Consider the following 26,318-nt stretch of genomic DNA (forward strand, 5'->3'; position numbering starts at 1 on the left):
ATATATATATATATATATATATATATATATATATATATATATATATATATATATATATATATATATATATATATATATATATATATATATATATATATATATATATATATATATATATATATATATATATATATATATATATATATATATATACATATACATATATATATATATACATATATATATATATATATATATATATATATATATATATATATATATATATATACTAAACACATGATGAATGTATATAATTTGATTTTTTGTTTCAGTGTGAATATAACAACGAATACTTTAAGGATCTAAATAAAAAAATGTTTAACAATTAATATAAACAGAATTTGCACTTATTTCTCTGTCCTTTAAAAAAATTTTCCTTTACAGTACATTATTTATGTCAGGTAAATACTGTATATCACCTTGCTTTGTGCAAAATTTTAATTTATTTTAATAAACAGATATGTTTATTAGTATTACGTTTAACATACGCATAAATAATCTTATAAGATGTAATATAAACTATCCAGTTTATATCTTTCTATATAAATATCATTATCTTGTGATATATATATATATATATATATATATATATATATATATATATATATATATATATATATATATATATATATAGTAACCCCCTTTCACACACGCACACTATTTTCTCAAGAACAAATATTTATACAAATATTTGTAGCCTGTTTTGTGTCTTAAACTTGTATTTTTCCTGATTTATGATATTGCACATTTTAGTATTTTATTATAGAAAAAGTTTTGCATCTAACTTGATCTGTCGTCAATTGAAATATGTGTTTACTTTTGCAAAATCATGTAAACAGACATGATTATATTTTATAAGAGTTTCTTCTTACTGTTTGACGACGAAATGACATTTAGTAAGGAAATATATGCATTCTGCACGTTTTATCCTATTATCTTATTACTGTAGAGGTCTGCTTTGTCGAACCGGAAAAGCACAAAGTTGCTAAACCAGCTTTTAAGTTTAGGGCAGTAACCAAACAAGTAGAGAAAAGTATTAAATCAATCAGGAGTTCAGCTCCTTGTGGCCATAGAATTACTATCCAGATTTTATTTTAATACCCTTTGGTACCTCAGCTATTAGGAAAGAGAAACATAGATAGCGTCTTGAACTTCTCAACCTTCGCACTGTTTACAAAGTGCTATCGCCCAATCATTTATTAGGCTTTATTTTTTTTAATTACTCTTCTTGATAAGATACTACTTTTTATGCCACACAAATTATTTATATATTGAATATAAAGATGCAAATATATTAGTTTATATTTGATACATAAACTGATGTTGTTTTCTATGTGTACGTAATTAAAAGAATTGTTTATGGGACAAAATATTAAAAGAATAGCCACGAAGAATACGGCTACATCCGTATTCGACCCATCTGAAGCACAAAATATAGACCTTTGTGCCAAAAAAATGACACATTTTCAACGCACGATTTCCCCCACTCCCTATCAGAGTTTCTTCCAGGCATCTCTTGGGGGGGGGGGATGGGGGTGCTAAGCCCCACCGAAAAAATTCAACCGTCCCCCCCCCCGAACGAAATGAAATTTATATAATTTATATAGAAAATATATACTTTTAACAGTTTCCGCCCCCCCCAAAGAAATTCTACCGCCCCCCCCCCCCTCCCGAAAATTTCAAATGCCCCCACGGAGAAAAAAAGTCTGGAAGAAACACAGCTCCCTATCCTTATACGCATCTTTTAATTCCAAATATCTCCTTACACTATTGAACTGGATATTTTTAATTGTTTCATTGTCATAGTTTATTAAACACGTCTAATAGTTAAATACATTATGGCGTTTTATATTACTAGACTAGTGAATTCAGGGTAAATAAACAAAATGTGATGTCATCTATTGTTTGCCTAATGTAGGTATCTTTAACTCGGACCTAAAAATCCTTCGTCTACAAAGTTAATTTTTAAGATATATATAAATGAGAAAAAAAATAAAAGAAAATAAATTATTCCTATACAAGTTAGTGAAAATAATGTGGATGGACAAGAAACGTATGTGCTTTTTTCCATTCAATTATAAAACCCCTCAATTATTCAACGCAAGCTGTTGCCATAATTTGACACGTTTCAAGTAGTGTTTGTTTGACAATGGTAAATCAACATCTGGGCTAATTAATATTTCAAGTCATTAAATTTAAATGCGGGGCCAAAGTTGGATGTGCTGTATGGCATCAATTCATTGCCCGGCCTCCACCTTGTTGAGTTACAAACGCCTGACATATTAAACAATAGGGAACATCCGATACAATCTAGACACAGAAGGGAGGCTTTATTATATCCACGCTGATGGTAAATAAGGATCATTATTCTGGAAAGGAAGTTATTGTTATAAATGACAAAGAGAACAATACTTCTACATAATGTATGTAACAAGTGTCCTTATTGGGATAGTGTATATTATATATAGTTTGACAACTTCTACGCAACAAACCACATACATTAACCCCCCCCCCCAGTACACTCCTCTCTTATAGCTTCACACGCATATTCTATCACCTACACCAGGGGTCGGCAACCTTTTAAGACGAAAGAGCCAAAAGTTACAATTTATTAAATTTCCAAGTTTTTAAAGAACCTCTACCAATTTTATGTCAATATTATAATATTTGATAAGGAATATATATATATATATATATATATATATATATATATATATATATATATATATATATATATATATATATATAATTTAAAATAAAGTATATAAATATAGTAAAAATTTAAATAAAGTAAATAAGTATATATAAATATATATATATATATATATATATATATATATATATATATATATATATATATATATATATATATATTGTTACGACTCCCTTCTCTAATCCTTTCGAACTAGTCATGGAATCGTAAACAAGAAGAAAAAGAAAAATTAAAAAAAAACGCCACTTCAGTAATCTATATTTATTTCCACAAATTACAACAATTAAAGTTAACCCGCCACCGAAGTACAACCATCAGAAATATACACAAATAGCTACAAACAACTAAAGTTCTTAGCACGACTACCCTACTTATCCCTAACTGTCTAACTAGCCTAGGTCTACTACAGTACAGGCATCTCTTGGCTGTCCACTAGCTCACAGAGACGCCCCATGTCTGTCTCCTCTAGACCTAGCTATCCGAGTCCGTCCGTGTGTGACTCGTGAGCTCTGACTGAGTGTCCCCCTGAGTGTCCCCGAGTCTACCGTCTACCCCTCCTTAAATAACGGACTCACAAATGTCCAGGTGCGGGGCTAATTATGCACCAACACTTCCCACTCACGTCTAACCTAATTAAATGTCGCCAACAAGTCTGGGGTACCTGATTAAATTGTCAGACCCTGCTAATATACTACCCCCATTGATGCCGTCGTCCGTAAATGTAACCTAATTCTAACACGTGCCTCGTTGATTGTCTCCATCTAGACCTGATCAATCTGGGTCACGTCTGTTGTCAACCCTACCCTGCTATATGCGCCCCCACAGTCGTAACACCTCCCCCCTTCAAGACATACCAGGCCAGGCGATTCAGGTGAGAAGGGGGGGGGGTGTAACCCGCTAGCATCAACAATAACATCCCACCCTTTGTCTCTTTCACGACCTGCGCCAGTCTGTGGCATCTCTCATTATGGGCTGGCCCGACCACGAAAAAAAAAAGGGGTTCACGTCGAGAGTTCCCCCATCCATAAATCTCTAGGTGACACCCTAATTAACCCACGTTCAGCCATGTCCAAAAAGGTAAGATCCCCCACATGGGATCGTAACAATATATATATATATATAATTTAAAATAAATATAGTTAAATATGAAATAATATTTATTCAATTAAAAACACACATGTTTCGCATAAAAAATATTAACGTATTTTATCTAGCTCTGCTAGAATAATAAATTCAGTAATCAAATTATGTAACTTTAATTATTAAATACTATTTACAACGAGCTGACCCACGACGTAGCATACACCTTTATTTAGTTGTTTTATATCCTATTTTTTATTTTTTTTGTGAATTCGACACTACCAATGCTGCGACTGAAAAAATATAATTTCTTTAATACACTATCAGTAGCTCGTGAACGACGATTATGCTCACCCTCACTTTCTACTCCTCTCCCCCTTTCTCGTGAAAGCAGCCATCGGTGACGACAGTTTGCAGATGACAATAAAAAGATCTAGCAGAACGTGTTATTACCTCCCATTAGTTTCAAATCGTTTAAAACTAAATTATCTTTCCCTAATAGCCGTCATTAATTGAACCGATAGTAAACAGCTCACCAGACTGATGAGCTTACGTTTTGGTGGTGTATCGCATGGTCCCCATGAAGAGAATTATAAATATCGATAGTTTGGCCTTGCATGCCTTTTGAAAGTTTGTTTAAACCTGGCTCCTAACATGTTTTCAGTTTCAAGCACGCCTCTATATTTTTATTACTTAGATAGTTGACTTCAATACTTTGTATTATGTCCATGCAAAAAACGCTTGCTCGCATGAATATGTTGACCCGAAGATCGTCAGCACTCCAAATGCCAACTTCTTTGCCTCATTGTAGTATCCTGGAAGACTATTCTATGCGTCACATAATATTGTCTCAACTCGCGGTATTTCTTTTAGAGCAGTCCAGTTGTACAGTGAAACACGCATGTTTTACTGGACCTCCAAATCTTCAAACTTGCTCTTGATATCTGGGAACTTACCGCTCCACAAATGTTTGATTTTCAAATCTAGCAATTTCATTTGAAGCGAACCAGCATCAATTCCACATAAGCTCAAAGTTAATCTTATTTGTTTTTGTGTTGAGATGATCTACTATGAACGTCAAATTACTTGCATTTCAATGAAGTCGAATGTTTCAATTTGGAATAGACAAGTTAATAGGAAGTAGGCCTACACTGAAATAGGGAGTAATAAAATAAAATAATTATTAATATTTGTGCATGGATTTAAAGAGCCGCATTTCGACATCAAAAGAGCCGCAGGTTGCCGACCCCTGACCTACACTACTATTTTATCTTCCTCACATGGGCATTAAACATAAGATAGTCGTCGGATAGTAAACACACAACAGCTAACTTGGAAGTCTTGAGTTCAGATCTAGGACTCGATTTCGTTGAATTTTCTCAGCCCACCTGACTCAGGTACCTGTCTATAAATGTCTATAAATAAAATACATTTTCAAATCTTCTGTGTTGATTGGATTTATTTTCGGCAACACACATCGACATCATCTTTTCTCGTTCGTACCAAAGCGATAAAGGGAAGTTAAAGTAGAGTTTATCTGTTTCAACTATCTAAGAATACAAGGGGATAGTGTGACCAGCACTCTATATAGCACTGGTTTCCTTAACGTTATCAAATATGTGGACTAATGAGCGATCTACTGACCCCAGTCTGGAGTCTGAATTCATGACTTACGGAACAGCAGTCGTAAGCTATAATATTTGATAAGGTCGTCCACATTCTTGTTATCTTTCATTTGTAGGTATTATATGTATGTATTTATTATAATTACTATACTTCAGAGAAACAACACAGGAAGAACAAATAAAAACGCAACAAAAGCAAAAAAATAGTATTTTTAACGTAAATTGTACTCAATCAATCAGCTTTTATTTTTATTTGTTATTTATAGCTTTAAATGAAATATATGTAAATCGTGATTAAACCATTTTAAAAATGTTCTAATGGTTTCTGATTTAAAAAAAAAATTACTGAAACAATACAGTTACTGTAGAATTTCTTTGAATTTAAAATGAGCAGATATATGTAAAATGCTGGCCATTACAGTCAAAGGGGAACAAACATGATTTTATCTACTTCACAGTATACATTGGCTTATGTCCCTTAATATTTTAACAAATATCTATATATAATTCTCTTCTTGAAAACGTTAGAAAACAAGCTGTAAGCGTCCTAGCAGTCCCCTCTTTTCCTCTCTATGCATATCGCAACCACCCTCACCCCACATGGCCTGGTGAGCTGTGGTTCACGCTAAATGTTTACAATTGTAGAGCCGGGTTTAGTGACGACTATTAGGGGCAGATAATGTAGTTTGAAACTATTGTAAACACTAGGAGGGAAGGGGGGTCGGAACTAAGAGGAGGCTGCTTTCTCGGGTGGGGGGGGGGGGTTGGGGGAAAGGAGGGTTTTAGTGTTTTAAAGCAATTTTTTTTAGTGACAGCAATGGTACTGTCGAAATCACAAATTATGAAATACTGAAAAGTAGAAAATAAAACTAAATAGCGGCGTATCTAGCGGCGTATGATATGCCGCGGGTCAGCTCGTTAATACAAATACTTATAATCTTGCTACTCTGTCACTGGTTTTAAATAAAACACTTACTTACTCGCTTAATCTGAATTCTCCTTTAAGTCGAACAAATTTGTTATGCAATTTTTTCTTTAGATATTTCCTAATAATATTAATACAAGTTAATAATGATAATCTATTGGAATTAAATTCACTTAGGTAATTAAAAACAGCTTAACCTAATTTGTGAATTGAAATTATTTGCCCTGGATATAGTCTTGCTTTATTCTTTTAACTAAAATTCAATTAAAAATAAAATGATTGATGAACCAATTAAAACAGGATTATCTCTCTTACATGTGTTTGATACAACATAATTTAAATTGCGATTTATATTAACACACATCTTAAATAATATTGGAAATTAATTTGCATTATGTTTGATTAGCTGTCGGTAAAAGTTACACGTGAATTATTGGCCTATATATTTTAATGTTTAGTATACATGTTTGAGAAAAATATTTAAAATATTTTTAAAATTTTTTTTTGGTCAAAACGCAATGTGCTTTACTACACTTTAAACAAAATTAGTGATAAAGCTAACCAAAAACTAAAAAGCAAAACATCCGACACATTTAAAATAACAAGCTACCAAAACTTATTAGAAAAAAATAAAAGAAAATTATATACAATATTAATCAACACAACACCACATTAAATGTACATAGTGATTAAGAGACTAAATATTTCCGTTCAAAAATCGGTATTCAATGGTCATTATGTTGTTTTTAAAGTAAAGTGTATTAGTTTGACGAAGAAAATTGTATACATTTCCATGCGTACGTCTTGATACGTAGATTTATAGAATCCGAATCTAAATCCAGATGTGGTTCTATCCCTATCCCTATCCCTATCCCTATCCCTATCCCTATCCCTATCCCTATCCCTATCCCTATCCCTTTCCCTTTCCCTATCCTTATCCTTATCCTCATCCTTATCCTTATCCCTATCCCTATCCCTATCCCTATCCCTATCCCTATCTCTATCCCTATCCCTTTCCCCATCCCCATCCCCATCCCTTTCCCTTTCCCCTTTCCCCTTTCCCTAGCCCTAGCCCTAGCCCTAGCCCTAGCCCTAGCCCTAGCCTTAGCCCTAGCCTTAGCCCTAGCCCTAGCCCTAGCCCTAGCCCTAGCCCTAGCCCTAGCCCTAGCCCTAGCCCTAGCCCTAGCCCTAGCCCTAGCCCTAGCCCTAGCCCTAGCCCTAGCCCTAGCCCTAGCCCTAGCCCTAGCCCTAGCCCTAGCCCTAGCCCTAGCCCTAGCCCTAGCCCTAGCCCTAGCCCTAGCCCTAGCCCTAGCCTTAGCCCTAGCCCTAGCCCTAGCCCTAGCCCTAGCCCTAGCCCTAGCCCTAGCCCTAGCCCTAGCCCTAGCCCTAGCCCTAGCCCTAGCCCTAGCCCTAGCCCTAGCCCTAGCCCTAGCCCTAGCCCTAGCCCTAGCCCTAGCCCTAGCACTAGCACTAGCACTAGCACTAGCACTAGCACTAGCACTAGCACTAGCCCTAGCCCGAACCCAATATAAACAGACAGGGAGACGGAGAGAGAAAGAACGAAAATAATCCGTAACCAACCTATCATAAATTCCTGCTTATTTTACTCTGTTAATGAATTTTTTGTTAACTGTCAACAATGAAACATCAAAGAGCAGACAGCTTGTAGTGGTAACAAAAGTACAATGGCATTAACCCGTTGAATTATTCAAAGTCGAGATTAAATATTTATAAAAGCACTATTGTTTTGATATATGATGATATTTACATTTTTTGTGCCACGTGCGTAGAAGCAAAACAATAGTTTTTTTTTCTTTCTACAAATAATGAGGAAATTAACAGACTTGGCGTAAATTATAGACAAAATGTCCAAAAAAAAAAACCCGGTAACAATATTAGGCACGGAGACCTCTTTTTACTTTCTCATATATACGAAGTATAGAGAAAGTCTTGTAATCGTGCAAAAAAAAAAATCGAGATTTTTGCAAATCTCGACGTTTTACATCTCACTGATACGGAAAAACATAATTTTACAATCTTGTCCGTATGTCTGTGTGTGTGTGTGTGTGTCCATGTGTAAACACGATAACTTGAGTACCGTTAAAGATAGGTTGATGAAATTTCATATATAAGTATTTTATCAAAATCGTAGATCCGTATCAACTTTTGAGCGATTTCCGATAACCGGAAGTGGTACTTTTTCTACTTTGAATTTTTCAAAAGTTTATAACTTGAGTACTATTTCAGATAGATGAATGAAATTTGACATGTAAGTTAAAGATCTAATTCTCTACCTTTTGTCAAATTTTGAATAATTTCCGTTGACCGGAAGTACTTATTTACGCTATTTCCGATTTCTCAAAAAACGCATGCAAATTTATAAAGTACTAATAATATTGCGCACTATTATGCACATCTTTATTTAGCGTTTCTTTTTTCTACGAGATTATATTCCATTTTAAAAAAATTGAGTAATTAAAATGGATTAAAAATCATGTCTAGACGTCTATATCCCGAGTAGCCATCCCCCATAGTGTTATATTAGAATATTCGAGAAAGTTTAGGGGAGATCACATAATAACAACATTTTAATCAAATTAATTGAATAGTAAAGACATAGCTGTAGCATAGCATTGAAAATTTTGGAATAAAGAAATAATTAATACTAATTAATAATAAAAAAAAATTAATTAAGTGAGGTTGTGATATATTATCAATCCTAAGCATTTGTAACTGTAACGTGTTCGATGTTTCTATTCTCTATAGTAATGCGTAATGAGATGGATGGAAGACGAAGGCGTTTCTGATTAGTAGTAATGAGCATACAATTAGTTTAATCGGGGGAAAGTTTCATGTCAGGTTGTTCAATTTTGTCTAAATAACAAGCTGATTGGCAAATGTTTGAAGTGTATACGATGTAGAGTGCAAAGACATGTAACAAAGTATCATCGGCGAACATCTCGCATTAACCTGCGTCGATGTGCAATGCAAGATCATTTGTGTATAATGAAAAAAGTAAAGAGCCTAAAGATGAGCTCTAGACTTACTTACTTGACTTAGTCCTCTTTGCTTCTTATGGAGCATAGGGCCTCCACCATTTCCTTCCATTTTTTCCTATCCTCGGCTATTAATTTTGTCATCTCCCAAGACATCCCTGTTGGCTTCAGCTCTTCAAGAAGACTCCGCCTCCAGGTCTGTTTTGGGCGCCCTCTCTTCCGCTTTCCCTGGGGGTTCCAATCAAGCGCTTGGCGTGTAACATTTGTGTGAGCCTTTCGCAGTGTGTGACCCACCCAGCGCCACTTCCTCCTTCTTATTTGCACACCCATAGGCTCCTGCCTAGCTTTCCTCCATAGTTCCAAGTTCGGCACTTTGTCCTGCCATCTCAGTTTCAGTATCTGTCTAAGGCATCTATTCATAAAGGTCTGTATCTTTGCTGTGCTTGCCTTGGAGACTCTCCATGTCTCTGCTCCATACAGCAGAACTGCCTTGACATTAGAGTTAAATATCCTAATTTTTGTGGTAATGGAGATGGCCGAACTTTTCCATATGGGTCGCAGCATTGTGAAAGCGCAGCGGGCTCTATTAACTCTAGCGCGTGTGTCCTCCTCTGTGCCTCCCGTTTTGCTGATCTTGCTGCCAAGGTAGACAAACTCTTCCACATCATTTACCTGGCTTCCGTCTATTGTCACTGGAGCCTCCTGTTTATTGTTAATTCTCATCACTTCCGTCTTTTCTTTGTTGATCTTCAGACCTACGCGCTGCGAGATGGCTCCTAATGCATCAACTTTTTCTTGCATGTACTGTAGCCTGTGCGAGAGTAAGGCAAGATCATCTGCAAACTCAAAGATGAGCTCTAGAGAACCTCTTTATTAACACACTGGACGTCGGTATTCGTTACAAGTGAATTATAGGCCTATATATATATATATATATATATATATATATATATATATATATATATATATATATATATATATATTTTACCTGTATACTTATTTTGAAAAAAAAAATGTAAAATAGTTATTCGTCAAAACGCTATGCGCTATGCTACACGTTGAGCGATATTAGTGACAAAGCAAAGAAAAAATAAATAAATAGCTAAAAAATCCGAAACATTTAAAACGACATAAGCTACCAACACCTATTAGAAAAAAATTAAAACCAAATTATATACATTATAAGGTCAACACAAAACACATTAATGGCACATAATGATGACGATATTTAAATGATTACTGTCTACTATCTTTAACTTTTTTTTAAAATTTAAAAATACCTACAGTTTATATTAAAAGAAGCAATTATAGCAAAGCAATCGATTGTGACCGGTAAAAAAAAAGATTGATGGCATAAAAAGTATCAACAAAAAATAATTTTTATGGATCATCAACAAAAAAAAAACATCTTAAAGTTTGTAAAATTAAAATTAATAACAAATAAACATAATGTTGTTTTAAACATAATTTTTGAGATAATTATTTTAATGTTTTGTGATGCTAAAATAAATGTATTTCCTACAAAAATTGTTTTTTTAATTCGTAATCACAAAAATTATCTTGAATTTTGAAAAGCTAATATTAACAATTCACCTACATTTCCGTTTATTGACACTAAACCTACTCCACCACGACAGTAGTCGAGTAAACACGACATGTGTTGCAAATACTTTAAACTACATCAGCACTTTTAATTAGCCGGCTAGAAAAAATATATTTTATGTAGAAGTTTACAAAGGCAAATATAATCTCGAATCCAATATGATTAATCCCTGTTTAACATACATTAATATACGAATGGGATTAAGATAATACTTCAGTGAGCTCCTATCTTTGAACTTTTAGTCACCAACGTAGTGGCGTCACTCATAGTATACTTTGGTACATAGCTTAACATAAGTACGTGTGTATATAAAAATTAGTTACACCAGCTATTTCAAATAGTGAACGTGGGTGTTAGTTTACTGAAAGGAAAACCAAGAAAGGGACGCAGTTCTTTGCAAGCGAAACTCTACAAAGGAAAACCAAAGCAAATATTTGACAACTCAGGCTTAAAGTCCACATAGTAAGCTATAGAATTCAGATATTTGTTCATGTTTTAATTAATAGACTTTAAGTAAACTTGGTTTTAATCGTATCATACGGTGGAAACCATGAATCACGTTCTATTATATGATTACATTGTTGATTGTACATTAAGAACTGTTGGGTATTTATCTACATATGTTTATATGAATATATATATATATATATATATATATATATATATATATATATATATATATATATATATGTATATATATATATATATATATATATATATATATATATATATATATATATATATATGCTTGTATTTCCATCAGCATAAATCATCATGAGCCGGAACAAGTCTCAGCAACTAGTACAGGAGATGTACAAGAACTTAATTGAGAACATGGCTATGGACGCGAGATTAAATGATGAGTTTATGCCGCCCTACGCTGCTGAGATCCTGGCAAAGATCAGTCCACGCTCTAGGAAAACGTAAGGAGATCTTACAGCAATGTTTAGTAAAATTATTTTTAGAATAACGTGTTTATACTTGGAACATGCATGAGGGTCTTAGCCTTCTAATATGTATACAAGATATGTTTAAGTTACATTGAACATCCGAGTTGCTGGGCACAAAATCATATCCTTTTTTACAAGCTTTTATTTAACTCACTTCCTCGACAGTCTGTCTGTCTGTCTAGACGGAAACGCAGGAGTGAAAATTCGGATAGTTCTACTTGACTGATACGATTCACAGTTGGCACGTGGGTCAAGACATGAAGACAATGCAATCTGAAACTAAATTTGACTTAATTGGATGCCTAATTAATTTTTTATGAATTAATAAAAATTTGGACCGAATTAGTAGGCATGTCTAGCCAACCACACCACACGCGTCATCACCTTCAATAACTGCGCCATCACGTAATGGCTGCGTTCAAAAACCATTGCGCGCCTACTGAACGTGATGTTCAGTAGGCGCGCAATGGTTTTTAGTCATGTAACTCTATTGTAAATAAAACATGTAAAGTACTGAAAAAAAAATTCATTAAAAAACGTTTTAATAACAAGCTTTTATGTAATGATGCACTAAAAAGTAGAAAATAAATTATAGACTACTATTTAAATAACTATAAAGAAAAGCGTGGGTGTCTTCCTTAACATTAGTAAAGGTATCCAATAGATACTAAAGTGACCCACGCTTTTCTTTATAGTTATTTAAATAGTAGTCTATAATTTATTTTCTACTTTTTAGTGCATCATTACATAAAAGCTTGTTATTAAAACGTTTTTTATGATTTTTTTTTATCATCTAAACACCGGGTTTTTGTTATCACTGAGAGAAAACATTAGACATGTTCTGTATTTTAGCCGACGTATTCGTAAAAGTGTAAGAATCTCCGATACCTCACTTAGCTCATTAACAATGAGAGTAAAATATATAAAATTTGGTTCAAACCTTATATCATTTTAAAATCGTTACATGTATATTAAATATAATACATTTTACAGAATATCATTATCATGTATTTAACACCAGTGCGTTTTTTTTTTCTTTTTACAAAAATTGAGTAAGTTAGCCAGGTCATGTTGAGAGATTGCTGCCCTTTGCCTCTCTCAGATTCAAAAGTTATAGATGATGATTTATTGATGCAACGAGTAGGCCTGTATGACAAATTATAAAAACAATCCTACATGTCAAACGTGTAAACACGCTGATACAGAACATCTTAAGTGCTAAAATAATTCAATTTAAAATGTTTATAACATATGTTTTTAAAATAAAATCTCCAGGTATGATGGTTCAGCTATTTTCATCCCCGATGCCATCGAGGGCGCCCGTGTGCTGGACATTGGCTGTGGAGGTGGAAGTCTGTCTTTTGTTTTGTCCAAGCTCGTTGGTCCAGCTGGATACGTTGTTGGAGTTGACCTGTCTGAAAAATTCGTAAAGATGTGTTTAATATTATAGCTTAAGTAAACCCACACTCACGAACACTCACAACACACACACACACACACGCGTTCACACGTACAGACATGTAGACACAAACACACACATTAACGGAGTACACATTATGCCACCAACACACAGATCCAACTGTGCCAAGAAGAGACAGCCTACCACATGCAAGAATGGGGCTACAGTAAACCCAACTGTGAGTTTATATGCTCGGATGTCGAGAGGTTATTGGACCTTCAACTTGAGCCATTTGATGTTATTGTGTAAGTAGCCTACAAATATCATGAATATTAAGATTGTTATACAAAGACACGTATTTGTATGGGTCGTTGATTAACCTGAGGCTTTATTATGTGGCGATGACGGTTTTGACGTGTTTGTCGATGGGGAGGCGGAGTCTAACTTATGACATATATATATATATATATATATATATATATATATATATATATATATATATATATATATATATATATATATATTATGTATATATAATTTCATCTATAGTTCTAACGGGCTGATGTGTTTAATTAACAACAAGGAAAAAGTAATTCAGGTGTTATCCCGTTTGTTGAAGGTAAATTTAACAACCGATTTTACTAGTTGTTTTTTAATATATTTTAAATTTAAATTCCAAAGTAGTTTACTAAAAATAATAATAACACTAACATTTGTATCAGCCATGTTATCGTAATATACAATGAGTAAAAATGTTGCAATAGGAAGGTGGAGAATTCTACAACAGTGATATCTTCTCTGATGTTGAACAATGTGAAGAGGTCAAAGCGACTCCACTTTTTTGTTGTAAGTAAATAGCAGTTGAGTTTTAAAAACTAATTGCATCTATTTTGACAATGGGAGGGTGTTGGTAAGGGTGAGGATAGCACTTTGCGTTATTAATATGTATGTTTTATTTTTAAACGACTGCCTGCAATCTACCTACATATTAAGCATTGCTTTTTACCTTTCATATATTGTCTATGTGTCTTAGATAATTACCATTCATTATAATCCCGCACATCCTAATCTCATTATCTGCCACCAAACAATAATCTCATTACAAACCTTTTCATTATTATGACATTATTCTCCGGCAGATATTATCTTATTATGAGCCCGCATATATCTAAATATCAACATAAACCTGTACGTTATAATCTAATTTTAAACCCTCACATCATAATCTCATTATATTCAAGTTCATGCTGATCTCATTGTAAACCTACTTATCTTAATCTAATTACCCATCCTAATCACCGTATCAACCTGCATACAATGTAAATAAATCTCAGTGATTAAAATTCCTTATCAACCTGAATACAATGTAAATAAATCTGTTATTAAATTTCCTTATCAACCTGCACGTTCCTATCTCAGGCTATGGACTCAGTGGTGCCATGGTGTGGTCTGAGCTGAAAGAGTTGACAGGACAGTTTGGGTTCTCAGACCCTTACCTGTTGTACGCCGCTGACACCTTCCAATTTGGCACCGAGAAAAACAAGCAGGATCTAAGTGGGTGACGCCCATCTATTCACTTTGACTAGTTTTAAAACATTTTCTGCAATACGAAACGATGACCTAAATTGGTCTTTTATAAACGACTTCTTTTTTTGACGATTTTTTTACCCATCATCCTCTTATTATCGTCACAAAAAACCAGACCCCGACATTCATAAAATCACGTCAAACTTAAGCCTAGCCCCCCCCCCCCCTCCCTCACACAATTGCTGTTATTTTGTTTTTTTTGTTTTTTATAACTTCGACTTGTTTCTAAAAAATTTCTGAGCTCAGTTAGCATCCAGTATATTCATTAAATGTCTAGAACAGTGTTCAAACACAGTTTTCTTTAAACTGCATAATAACTTCTAGAAGTCAGTTTAGAAAATTACATTTTAAAAGTGTGTCGCCTCTCTCTCTCGTGACACATCGTCACGACATTCCAACCCCTAGGAATGTGACGTCGTTTATGGAAGACCCAAAGGATAGCATATAGTCTCATAGAATTAACAATCTGAGTCCACCCAGCTCCGATGGGAACCTGATTTACATTGTGGATAGTGAATGTGGCTATGCATAGTGCTGGCAATACCATCCCTTCATGAGCCGAGGTAAAAAAAACATATGAACTCTACTTCAACTGCTCAATGTATCAATAGGTCGAAAGAGTAACTTTACTCGCTACTTTACTAATGGTACATAAGGATAAGAGCTTATTTTCCCTCAATGGATCACTAAGTCTAAAGAGGAAATTTACTGACTTGTGTACTAATGATACAGAAGGATGTATAGTTGATTGCATTTTATTTATTTTTTTTTTGATTGACAAAAAGCTGGGAGAAATTTGAATATAAATGTATGCATGCCATTAATATATACAGGGGGAGTCAACTATGTGTGTGCTGTGTATAGACTTGTTAAATTGGTGCCTAAAACTACTGGTCCAGCCGCCATTGTGATCTACAATGGTAAATACGAGAACAACAAGGACTTTTTCAAATGGGATGTTGATCTGACGTTCAAGGTTATTAAATTATCATTTCTTCTGTAACTGTCAAAGATAATAAATATTATAAAAAATATATATTACAATGATACTATCATTTCTAAAAATATCACAACTCATAAAGAAATTACGTTTCATTTATGAGATATTAGTTCTAAAAAAAATTAAATACATTCAACAATTATTTTTTTTTATTTTACAGAAAGATGTCCCTATAAAAATAGATGGGTATTTTGCTAGTATCTTGGCTAAAACAAAATACGCCAAATTTTTTGCAATAGAAAAATGTATAAATCATGTCACTTTAAAAAGGGTAATGAAGTTGTTTTTTTTTCTATTAAATAATCCGTAATCATTCAAAATCGTATAAATAATCAATACATTTATTTACAAAAAGTTTACGTTTTCTTTTTACAAATTAAAAATCTAATTTTAGAACCAGAATCCTTTCAATTATCTGAAAAAACTACGTGAAGGTGGTTCAGCATATCCGACACCAATTTTTCCTATGGTAAGTGTTATAGTATACTGGTAATCATGATTGTATATAAAGTGTAATTGTACAATGGTGTGATTATGTAATGGGCATTGTGATTGTATATCTGTAAAATTATGTATGTATAAAAAGATTTTATTGATAAGTTACTTTCAATGCTGCTTTAATCAGATTTCATCTCTTTCTATTTAACGTTTGGTTATAGTTCATGTTTTATGTTAGTTCTTCATATAGTTATTGATCAATATCTGTATTTATTTTAAATATTTTTATTCTGTTAGTATTTCTTCTACTTTAATGTTACAGTAAAACAATTAACATTGTAATATTTTGTAACCGTGTGTAAATGTTATACTATTACTATTCATTTTACATTAAACATTAATACACATTTAATTGTTTACTAGACTACCCGTCATCCGTTGGATAACTGTGAGTTTCGGGGGTCATCCATAAAAAAAAAACATCACATCTGTCACTCAGAGGCGAAGCAACCCTAACCCTAACCCGGGGGACAAACTTTTCGATTTAAACCCTCCCCCCGCGCAAGATTTCAATTTGAACCCCCCCCCCCCCTCAAGATTTCGATTTGCATCCCCCCCCTCCAACTTTCGATTTGCACCCCCCTCAAACTTTCAATTTATTTTTCAAACCCATTTTGGCGCGCCCTAAGGTCGGCGCCCGGGGACATATGTCCCCCCGCAATCCCCATCGCTACGCTACTGCAGTGTCACTTATCGTCATAAAAAACAGACCCCACATTCAAAAATAAGTTTTTTATCTTTTAAAAACACCGAAAACACCGATTTCGGACTATCCCTTCATATACTGACGTCACAGGTGACCTACTCAACTCTACTTCACCTGCCCAGTGTCCCGCTAAGTCTCAGACAACATGTTTTTATCGTTTAAAAAACGATTCCAGTCGAGAATGTCTCTGACCACACTATCCCTTCATATGCTTAGGACAAAGAAACAGATGAACTTTACTTCACCTACCCTGTATCCCGCCAAGTTCAGATAGGCAACTTTATCATTCACATCTAAAAAATAAAATAAAATTGAAAAAAAAATTATCATTGACGTTTGGGATCTAGAACATGTGCCACCCGCATGAGAGCCGAATACACTAACAACTTAGCTATTTACTCGTGACGTCACAGATGAATTTTTATACTATACTTTAATGATTTGAGTCTCCTTATGCAACTTGATTTACGCGCATAGATCTAGATCTAAGTCTAGTAGTGGTAACTTTCAAATTAAATTTTATCTTAAATTAGCCAAACAAAGTTTTATATACAATAAAGAAGGTCTGAAATTATCTAGATCTAGATAGAATTATCTAGATCTAGATTTTACGACTCGTTTGCTTAAGTCTAGAATCTAGTAGATCTAGATCTTGATCTAGAATCTAGACATTCTAGATCTAGAATCTAGATCTAGATAGATAAATCACAAAGATTTATATCAAGTATTTAAGGACTAAAAATGTATTATTATTATAAAATGGATTGTATTTTTATTTAGTTAATCTGTGGTATGTATCTAATTAAACTTTTGTTTGACCTAGATTCTAGATCTAGATCTATAAATAACTTGCTTGGTCACATGATATTTTTAGATCTAGATCTATAAATAACTTTCTTGCACAGATTGTAGAGCTAGAGAAATTTATTAAAAAACTAAATGAAAAAGACAGTTGAAAATTTATATAAGTATTGGAACGTAATAAGTACAGCAGACGGACGCAATGTTAAATTATGGCCGACAGAAAATTAGATTTAGAACGCGTTGAACTTTTGAATTGACCTTTGATGGAAGCCGCCAATTTATTGTACTATAAATGTAAACAAAAAAATGTGACGTCACGGTTTCGTCGATTCTAGTGGTTGTTCTAATCTGTTTTTAAAAAATGTGGTTAATCTACATATGAATAAATCAATAAATTAATTAACGTCTTTAAATAAATTTGTGGTCTGTCTGCATTAAAAAATTATTCTCTACCTACATACTATTTTACAGCTCTCCATAATGAGTAGAACTATTTACAATACTCGATCAGACAAACAAACAAAAAAATAAATATTCAAACATGTAAACAAACTTGAGTTTTAGTAGTATATAGATATCAGAGTAATTAACTTTTTTTTGTAGCAGAAAGTTCCATTTAAATTATACTTATTATAATGTTCTTATATTACAAAAACATTTTACATACATTTATTAGTAACACCTTTTTTGTTTTAGAGGATTATATTATTTTGGTTTATTTTTCAGGATGAACACCACAACAAGTTGTATGAAGATTCCATTAAAAACATTATTTAGGAAACTTGAACCCCGCACAGTTTTTCCATTAATTTTTTTAGTAAATGATTTTTTTTATCATTCTTGTTGATGCGAGATAAATGCACCAATTAAATGAACTATATTTTTTTTCTTTTCAGCGTAACATTTTAATTCGTGTTGTACAAAATTATAGTATGATAAAGTTTATTGAGTGGGACGGCGTAGCCTAGCGGTAGAGTGCTAGACTGCTTATCAGAAAGTCATGAGTTTGAATCCAGGTTGATATCAGCAGAACGTCCCTGAGTTCACGCAGCTCTGATGAATACCCAACTCATCTATGGAAAGTTAAGGCTAGGCATAAAGTTGTACTTTCATATGCCGAGATCACAGAAAACAGGTGAATTCTACTTTTCTTGCCGCATTGGCCGTCAAGTTTGAAAAGGGAACTTTACCAATGTTACTGTATTTTCTCTAAATGTAACGTAACAATGTAGTGTTCTTTATAAAATAAAATGGATGCAGATATTCTCACATATTTTTTTACGTGCTTTTGCATAACATTTTCAACACAATTAAATACTGCAACAAAAGATTCCAAACACCTCTAACAAGCACCTAACTTACGTTAGAGAAAGAAAGTGCTGACCACACTATCCCTTCAATTGCCGCGGTCACAAGATAGGTGAACTCTACTTCACTTGTCACATGAACCGTCAGGCTCGAAAAGTGAACTTGACAAATGACAAAGTTTGCATAACATTTAGTATGTTACATATTCATGATGCACTCTAAAATAGTTAATGATGTAAAAGAACTTGTCGTTATTATTTTTTTTTTAATTTTCATAGTTTTAATTTACTTTTGTCTGTATGGGCGCAATAATGTTTTAAAAATGTTAAAGATTAACACAATTATATCAAATCTAATAGAGCTGGATTGAGAATAATTTTCACCTTTGCAATAACAGACATATGCAATGATTATTGTATCTTCTGCACATGTTTACTAAACAAATCACGGAATTTGGAGTTGTATTTGAGGTAAATTAAAACATTCCCGCAACAAAATATACACTGGCACATGTGTACTAGTACATCGAGGGCCTCGTATAATCGTCCATACTTTCCGAATAGCGATAACTCTGGGAATAGTAGCAGCGGTGGATGGAGACACACCCTTGGCGTGTTGCTAACGACGTAGGCTAGACAGAGAACAAAAAGCTGCTGGGTTATTCTGATCTCTTTGCTGCTTAATTTAAATTTTCCCGGTTGTTGAGATGGACTATTTTGTTTGTTACTACGGTTTGTGTTTTTAAGTGAAGACGCTGAACCTTTGCTGGCGTGTTGTCGTCGAAATTTGAGTGCTTTTGTGAGAACAATTTTCATAGAAATGGCAGATATGAGTAAAACGAGTTGAACAAAGTTTGTTAAAAGAAGCCCTGTCATCGTCCAAATGACATCTGTCACCAAATGCCATGTAGGTGATGTCCAAAATAAAGCTCTGGTTGTATTAGTTTTAATATCAGGTTGAGGAATTATACCCATGAAGGCGAAAATAGGAACTTCAACAAAGAAGATGAATGTTGCAGTCGTTGTCATGACAACGAGTGAGACTTTTTTAGTGGCCAGCTTTTGCCGAAACCATAAGGGGGTGGCCACGCTGAGACAGCGAACGACGGCCAGAAATATGATCGTTATCATCGCGCAGTGGTAGAATTCGCTGCCCGCAAGCTCCAAGTAAAAATCTACACTGTACGGGTCCACGGGAAAGTAGGTTTTATAACCGCTCGTCACTTCAACACAGGCAAAAGCGCATGAGATCGACCCTGCTGATTCACATACAAGAAATAATAGATCACAGACAGATAGAAACAGGAACGATATGGTGACTCCGTCTTTAAGACCCATAGCGACAAATGTCCTGATCGTCATAGCGTTTCCTATGATTCCTACAAGGGCGATAACTCCACGACAAAGGCAGATAACTAAGCTGACTAGAGTTACGTTATCCTGCATTGAAATCGCTGGAGCGAGTAACGAGTCCATTATTCCAGACATGATTGTCTCTCTACAGCGTCTGAACGTTTATGCGAACCTGAGGTTATAAATTTAAGTAATGTCTTTGTTGCAGAACAAATTTCCCAACAATTATATGTTTTTCTGTGAAAAAAAAGTACAGTCAGTTTAAAAACTGTTACTGAAGTATAACTACGACATGCCAACTACGACTGATAAACTGTTAAAACAAAAAAAAAAATACCTTGTCGTTGTTAAAATAATTTACATTTGTCTACTAAAAAAAAGTTGCATGATTTTTCTAGTTTAGGCATGCCAAATTTGTGCGAGCGAAAATTCACAAAGAAATTGATTGTCGTCTTAAGTACCAATATCGTAATATGCTTCTTCGAGGAGTTTTTATTTTAGATCGATTTTACCGGCTCGTTCGGCAATTTGAACATAATTTTCTTTAGGTGTTTATCAAATTATTTACAGATAAACAGTTATATCTACACGATTTAATTCAATTTATACCACTATTAATCTAAACTTAAATTTATATTAAAACACAAGTGAACAATTTTACAAAACGATATATTTATGTAAATAAAACATATTTTCTGCTTTTATTTTAATTTGGTTTCACACGCAAAATACTAAAATATAAATTTACGTAATGGTTTTTAATAGTGGCGGTACTTTGTACATAATTATGCACAATACTTACAAATTTGATAGAAAATCTTGTTTTACCTTTATCTATCAAAATAAAAGTCCATGATGTTGAGCTTTTTATAGACAACTATTTCCGAGTTGCCAGAGATGATTGTTGTTTTCAATTTAAAAAAAAATTAACAACGTCATGCCTATTTTGTTGCAATTTATATCAATCAAGTCCCGTCAAACACTAAAGTTGTTGTACTGGTTGTATTATTATGACAGTGGCGGTAGAAAATCGATTATATGTAATCGTCGAACGTTTTATTTGATTGCCTTACATGTAATTGTGAGCAAACAGACTGGTGAAGTACGTGGGGAAAAAACGTGTTTGTAATGTGGTATAGAGATGTACACAAACTTGGATGTTGTAGAACTGACATAACACATTGGCTGCCGTCTCGGGTTTGCAAATTGTAGCAACATACTTTGATGTTGTAAAGTAAATAAACATTAAAGGTCTAGCACTTCTTCGACTGGGCATTTTATTGTATCAATTTAATTTTTAATAAAAAAATTCCTTTTCGGTCCAAGTGTCCTACAGGCTAGGTGAGGTGAAGTCAGCCTATGAAGAGATAGTGTCGTAAGAATTTTACTTTGTTTGCCGAAAGTCAGGTACCCATCAGTTTTGGGTGGACACTGGGACATGCTACGACTCTAATCAAGGACCCGAACGCCATACTTTCGGAAAAATAGTCGATCGCTCTACAATTCGACCATGAGTTACATAGTTTAGCTTATACAGTTCACAAAATACCCATTGTAATAAATAGATCAATACGTCCAAGTTTAGTAGTTTAGAACAAAAGTTCGCAGATGACGTTAAGTGTAAAGTATTTCTCTTGCAATTACTTAAGAATTCTCGCCATTACACTAGGAATTATAAATTAAACATAGTTTGTAATTAAATAGTTAGATTCCATTTTAGACCTAGAGATCCATCGAGTAGATGATGAAGAGCTCGTTACTTTCTTGACCTTGGCTTATTGATGGATTCAGGGAAGTTACTCTGACTTAAACCCGAGTTCAAACTCCTATTAATAGCAGTGTTATATAACACCAGAGCTGGACTGGCTAACCCTTAAGTCTCGAGTTCGAATCCTGGTTCAAGTCAGCAGAACATCCTTGAGTCCTCCCAGCTATGATGGGTACCTAACTTAGGTTAGGGTAGGTAAAGGTATAGTTCTGACTACTATTCATATGCCGAGGTCAAAGAAACAAGTGAACTCGTGAACCGTATACGGTCAGGTTTGGAAGGGACGTTACTTAGTACTTACAACATTATCGTGTCTATACAGCAGTCTAGCGCTCTCAGCTAGGCCACGCCGTCTCGTGATTGATGAATGAGTCACCGCATCAACATCAGGCACATAGCAGAACATTTATGTTTAGACGCCTGTAGATTACTACAGGTAGTAAACTCAATATAAAACACTTTGTCATTAGCTGGAAACAGTGTTTCTTCCAGACTTTTTCTTCGGGGGGTCACTAGATATTTTCGGGAAGTAGGAGAGGGGGGCGGTCTAAAGTTGCCGTGGGAGGGGTGGACACTGATAAAGGTATTGTTCTCTATATAAATCCGCATTCGTTCGTGGGCTGGATTGGGGCAAAAAACATCCCCCCTCCTTAAGAGATGCCTCGAAGAAACCCTGACTGGAAACAACCAATATAGATCACACATTTTTTATAAAAATGAAACAATGACAGTAAAATTGTTGGAATTATCTCTCAAACTGTCATTTATGTTACTTATAGTTTGATTTATTTTCATATAAGTTAATCTTTTTAACGACAAAAAAAAAACGATATTTTTTGTGTGTGTTTTACGACACTACAAAAGTTACATAATGTTCATATACTGTTATATATATACCAATAAGAAAACAAAAAGAAGTTTAATCATGATTAAATTTTGCAGCATAGAATCATTTGTATAGTGTCTGTTTCGTCACAAAAACCAACTAAAATTCCAGGCAAATACCAGACAAACACCCAATGATATGTGTAGTATTTTAAATTGAACTTATCTGTTTGTGATTGTTGATTATTTGCAATACACATAAATACACATAAATTGTAACCTTATAATCCAGAAAAAAAGTAAATAATACAATCTATATTATATAACCATTTATTTATTTGCCTGCGTAATTTGTTTTGAATACAAATTGAATATTTCGACGAAATGCTAGTATTGCTTTTAAAAGCGCTTATGTTTAACAGCTATTTCTCATTCTCATCTCCCCTGGCTGAAGTCCTTACGCAGTCATAAATGCCCATGAATTTCTTGTACTTTCTGTAAATTTTTCTTCACCCACATCATCTGCTATAAAATTAAAAAAAAAAACAACACTGTTTATTATAAAAAAATAATTTTAAATTATTAAAAATAAAAATTTAAAACCGTGGTAGCTAAAGTGAATTGTTAAAAAGTTACCACACAATAATGTTATTGTTACCTGATTTTCTGTTGATGCAGTAGCAGAATACAGCGATCAGAAATATAAGGATCAGTGCGCCACATATGCCAATTGTGATTACAATCAGATATATCATTGAAGCGTGAAAGTGTGCTAGTTGAATAAAATTTATTATTAACCAAAAGTTAGTTTTATATTAAAATTTTCTTAAAGAAACGAATAAAGTGTTTAAACAAGAATTCAAAATTATATACACTTCTTGAAAATGTAATAATATATTTTAATAATTTAAATTGTTTTTTTAGCTAATGCAAACAAGTTATATTGTCACTTTTAAAATGCGCACTATAATGTACTATCAATGATTTAACCATTGAATCTATAGAGACACATACGTTACGTTACATCAATAGTAATGTTTTATGTTAACCACAAAAATAAATCTTTTTATGTTACACTGATCACAAAAAAAAATGTTGAAGTAAAAACTCACTTTGTTTGCTGTCAAAACTTTTCTGACAAATAAATCTCATCTTGGCTTGAGCATGGTGTGTTGTCCAACCGACTGTTGTCATGGCAACCGTTTCATTAAAGCCGGTTCTTGTAGAATTCCACCCAAAATACAACGGTGTCTTGAGTACAAAATGTTAAAACTTATTTCATTTAGTTGCACAACACCTACATGTACAATTGATAAACTAAAATTGTATATTTCTTGTCACAGCTAAGGCTAATGCTAAAATTAGACCGACAAATATAATATGTTAAAAACAGATGTTGTTTCTTATGTTTGTTTTCATATTTAACTTATATTTTAAAGTACACAACAATAAAATTTTAATATTAATAGAAAACATTAAATAAACAAGTTTTGTAATTTTGTTAAAGCATAAAATACGGACTAAAACGTTTGAATAATACAAAAATAATTAACCTAAATAGAATACTTGTAATACTGACATTATTATAAAAACTAATATTTGTGAATGCAACTAAAATAAGGAAAACATTACAACCTGTAATGAGCCAACAAATTGAAACGACTCGGACATGTTGCGATACAACCCGATAAAAGCATCTGAGTTGGGTTTCAGAACATGTCCTGTAATGATTTCTTTGTACAAATGCCAGTATTATAATGGTAAATGAAAAGTAATTGATAATTTATTAATCAATGCTGCGAGTAATATAGGTAAGTATAGTTGTTACGTTAAAGTCTATATATAACATCATGTGTTATAAATAATCATATAAAAAAATAAAGAAAGATATTAGTTTAATCACAATGTAGTTTTCAAAATGTTCAGTTAAAAATCAAAATCGTAACTAAATACAAAAAATGTCTTACTATTGCAACATTTTTAACGCTTAATTAATTTTAAAAAAGAACAACTAAATTACGCTTGATGAAGTCGTCCATGTCTTGATCGAAGATTTCAACCAGCCTCCCTCTGCTCAGTGTTGGACCAATAAAACTATTCTTACAAAACTCTTCTGCCTCTGTAAATGTATTCTTTGGAAACAACTTGAGGCAAGTGTTGGACTTGTGGTGGTAAGAACTATTCTTGCAGCCATCTGTATTAAAAGTGAATTCATTGCTCTACATACAACAATAAACTTAGCATTTTATGTTTAGATTACGTTTGAGCTTAAATTTAAAATGTGAAGAAAAAAAATAAAACATTGTGAACTTTGGAGCAATATTTTCCCCCTTCCACTCCCCATTCACTCCTCTAAATAAATTTTGTAAAATTTCTATACAATGTCTAAGTGTGCCCCGCCACTCCACTCCACCTTTAGGCCTCTAAATCAATTTTGTAAAATTCCTATAGAATGTATAAGTGTACCCCAAGGAATTCTTAAATTCCTCCCCCCCCCCCCCCCGTGGTGTGCACAAATTTAGACAATTTGTTTTATTTATGCTAAATTCACCACTCACACAGACTGTACATCTGGTTGTCCACCAGTCCAAACATCTGCTTCTCGTTTCTTGTTAAATTCTTAAATGTTTTGGATGTTGGGTTCTTGTTAGAACATTTGGTCTGTTTAAGTACAAAATATATAAATTGGTTACATTCTCAAATGTTTTGGACATTGGGATTTAAAGAGCATATTTGGTCTGTTCAAATACAAAATATATATTTTAATTGGTTATAATAGTTTTTGGAAAACTCAATTTAAAATTTAAAAAAAAAAACAATAATTTCATATATGGTGGTAAAACAGTTATATTCATTGTAATCATTGTGCAATTCTTTCTTTTTATGGCTAAAATTTTTTACAGGAACTCCCCAGAATCTAAAAACACTTTGTATTACACATTTTAGTAAATAATAATTAAGTAATAATGCTAATTTATTAATGTGAGACTTAAACAGCCAAGTCATATGTTGTATTTTTTATCCTTACCCTTGTAAAAACACAAAATACCAAGTAGTATTCAAAAGTGTTACATAAGATATAATGTGTAACTCTAAGGAGCAAGTAAATACTTTGAAAAAAAAACTATTTTAAACAATATATTTAATGTGTGTATTACTGTGCTCTATTGTATGACGTG

General features: G+C 33.4%; 2 protein-coding genes across 2 annotated transcripts; one reads left to right on the forward strand and one right to left on the reverse strand.

The window, feature by feature from the left end:
- Positions 1 to 11,716: 11,716 nt before the first annotated feature.
- LOC131942578 (arsenite methyltransferase-like) lies at positions 11,717 to 18,663 on the forward strand. The gene is made up of 9 exons (XM_059302473.1): positions 11,717 to 11,865; positions 13,168 to 13,318; positions 13,466 to 13,588; positions 14,056 to 14,137; positions 14,711 to 14,845; positions 15,712 to 15,854; positions 16,039 to 16,149; positions 16,273 to 16,347; positions 18,613 to 18,663. The coding sequence occupies exons 1-9, from the start codon at positions 11,717 to 11,719 to the stop codon at positions 18,661 to 18,663; spliced, it is 1,020 nt and encodes a 339-aa protein (XP_059158456.1).
- A 4,918-nt stretch (positions 18,664 to 23,581) lies between these two features.
- LOC131942596 (uncharacterized) lies at positions 23,582 to 24,863 on the reverse strand. The gene is made up of 4 exons (XM_059302480.1): positions 24,775 to 24,863; positions 24,252 to 24,390; positions 23,798 to 23,911; positions 23,582 to 23,664 (listed from the first exon to the last, which is right to left on the reverse strand). The coding sequence occupies exons 1-4, from the start codon at positions 24,808 to 24,810 to the stop codon at positions 23,597 to 23,599; spliced, it is 357 nt and encodes a 118-aa protein (XP_059158463.1). The 5' UTR covers positions 24,811 to 24,863; the 3' UTR covers positions 23,582 to 23,596.
- Positions 24,864 to 26,318: the final 1,455 nt, after the last annotated feature.

This window comes from Physella acuta, unplaced genomic scaffold (assembly GCF_028476545.2).
Source record: "Physella acuta isolate Inbredline_101_S28 unplaced genomic scaffold, ASM2847654v3 ptg000412l, whole genome shotgun sequence".
Lineage (NCBI taxonomy): Eukaryota > Metazoa > Mollusca > Gastropoda > Physidae > Physella > Physella acuta.

Coding starts and splice junctions, on each gene's coding strand:
- LOC131942578 (XM_059302473.1), top strand. CDS start 11,717: ATGAGCCGGAACAAGTCTCAGCAACTAGTACAGGAGATGTACAAGAAC. Junction 13,319..13,465: donor TTGACCTGTCTGAAAAATTC/GTAAAGATGTGT, acceptor ACCAACACACAG/ATCCAACTGTGCCAAGAAGA. Junction 16,348..18,612: donor CGACACCAATTTTTCCTATG/GTAAGTGTTATA, acceptor TTTATTTTTCAG/GATGAACACCACAACAAGTT.
- LOC131942596 (XM_059302480.1), bottom strand. CDS start 24,810: ATGTCCGAGTCGTTTCAATTTGTTGGCTCATTACAG. Junction 23,912..24,251: donor AAGTTTTGACAGCAAACAAA/GTGAGTTTTTAC, acceptor TTATTCAACTAG/CACACTTTCACGCTTCAATG. Junction 23,665..23,797: donor CTGCATCAACAGAAAATCAG/GTAACAATAACA, acceptor TTAATTTTATAG/CAGATGATGTGGGTGAAGAA.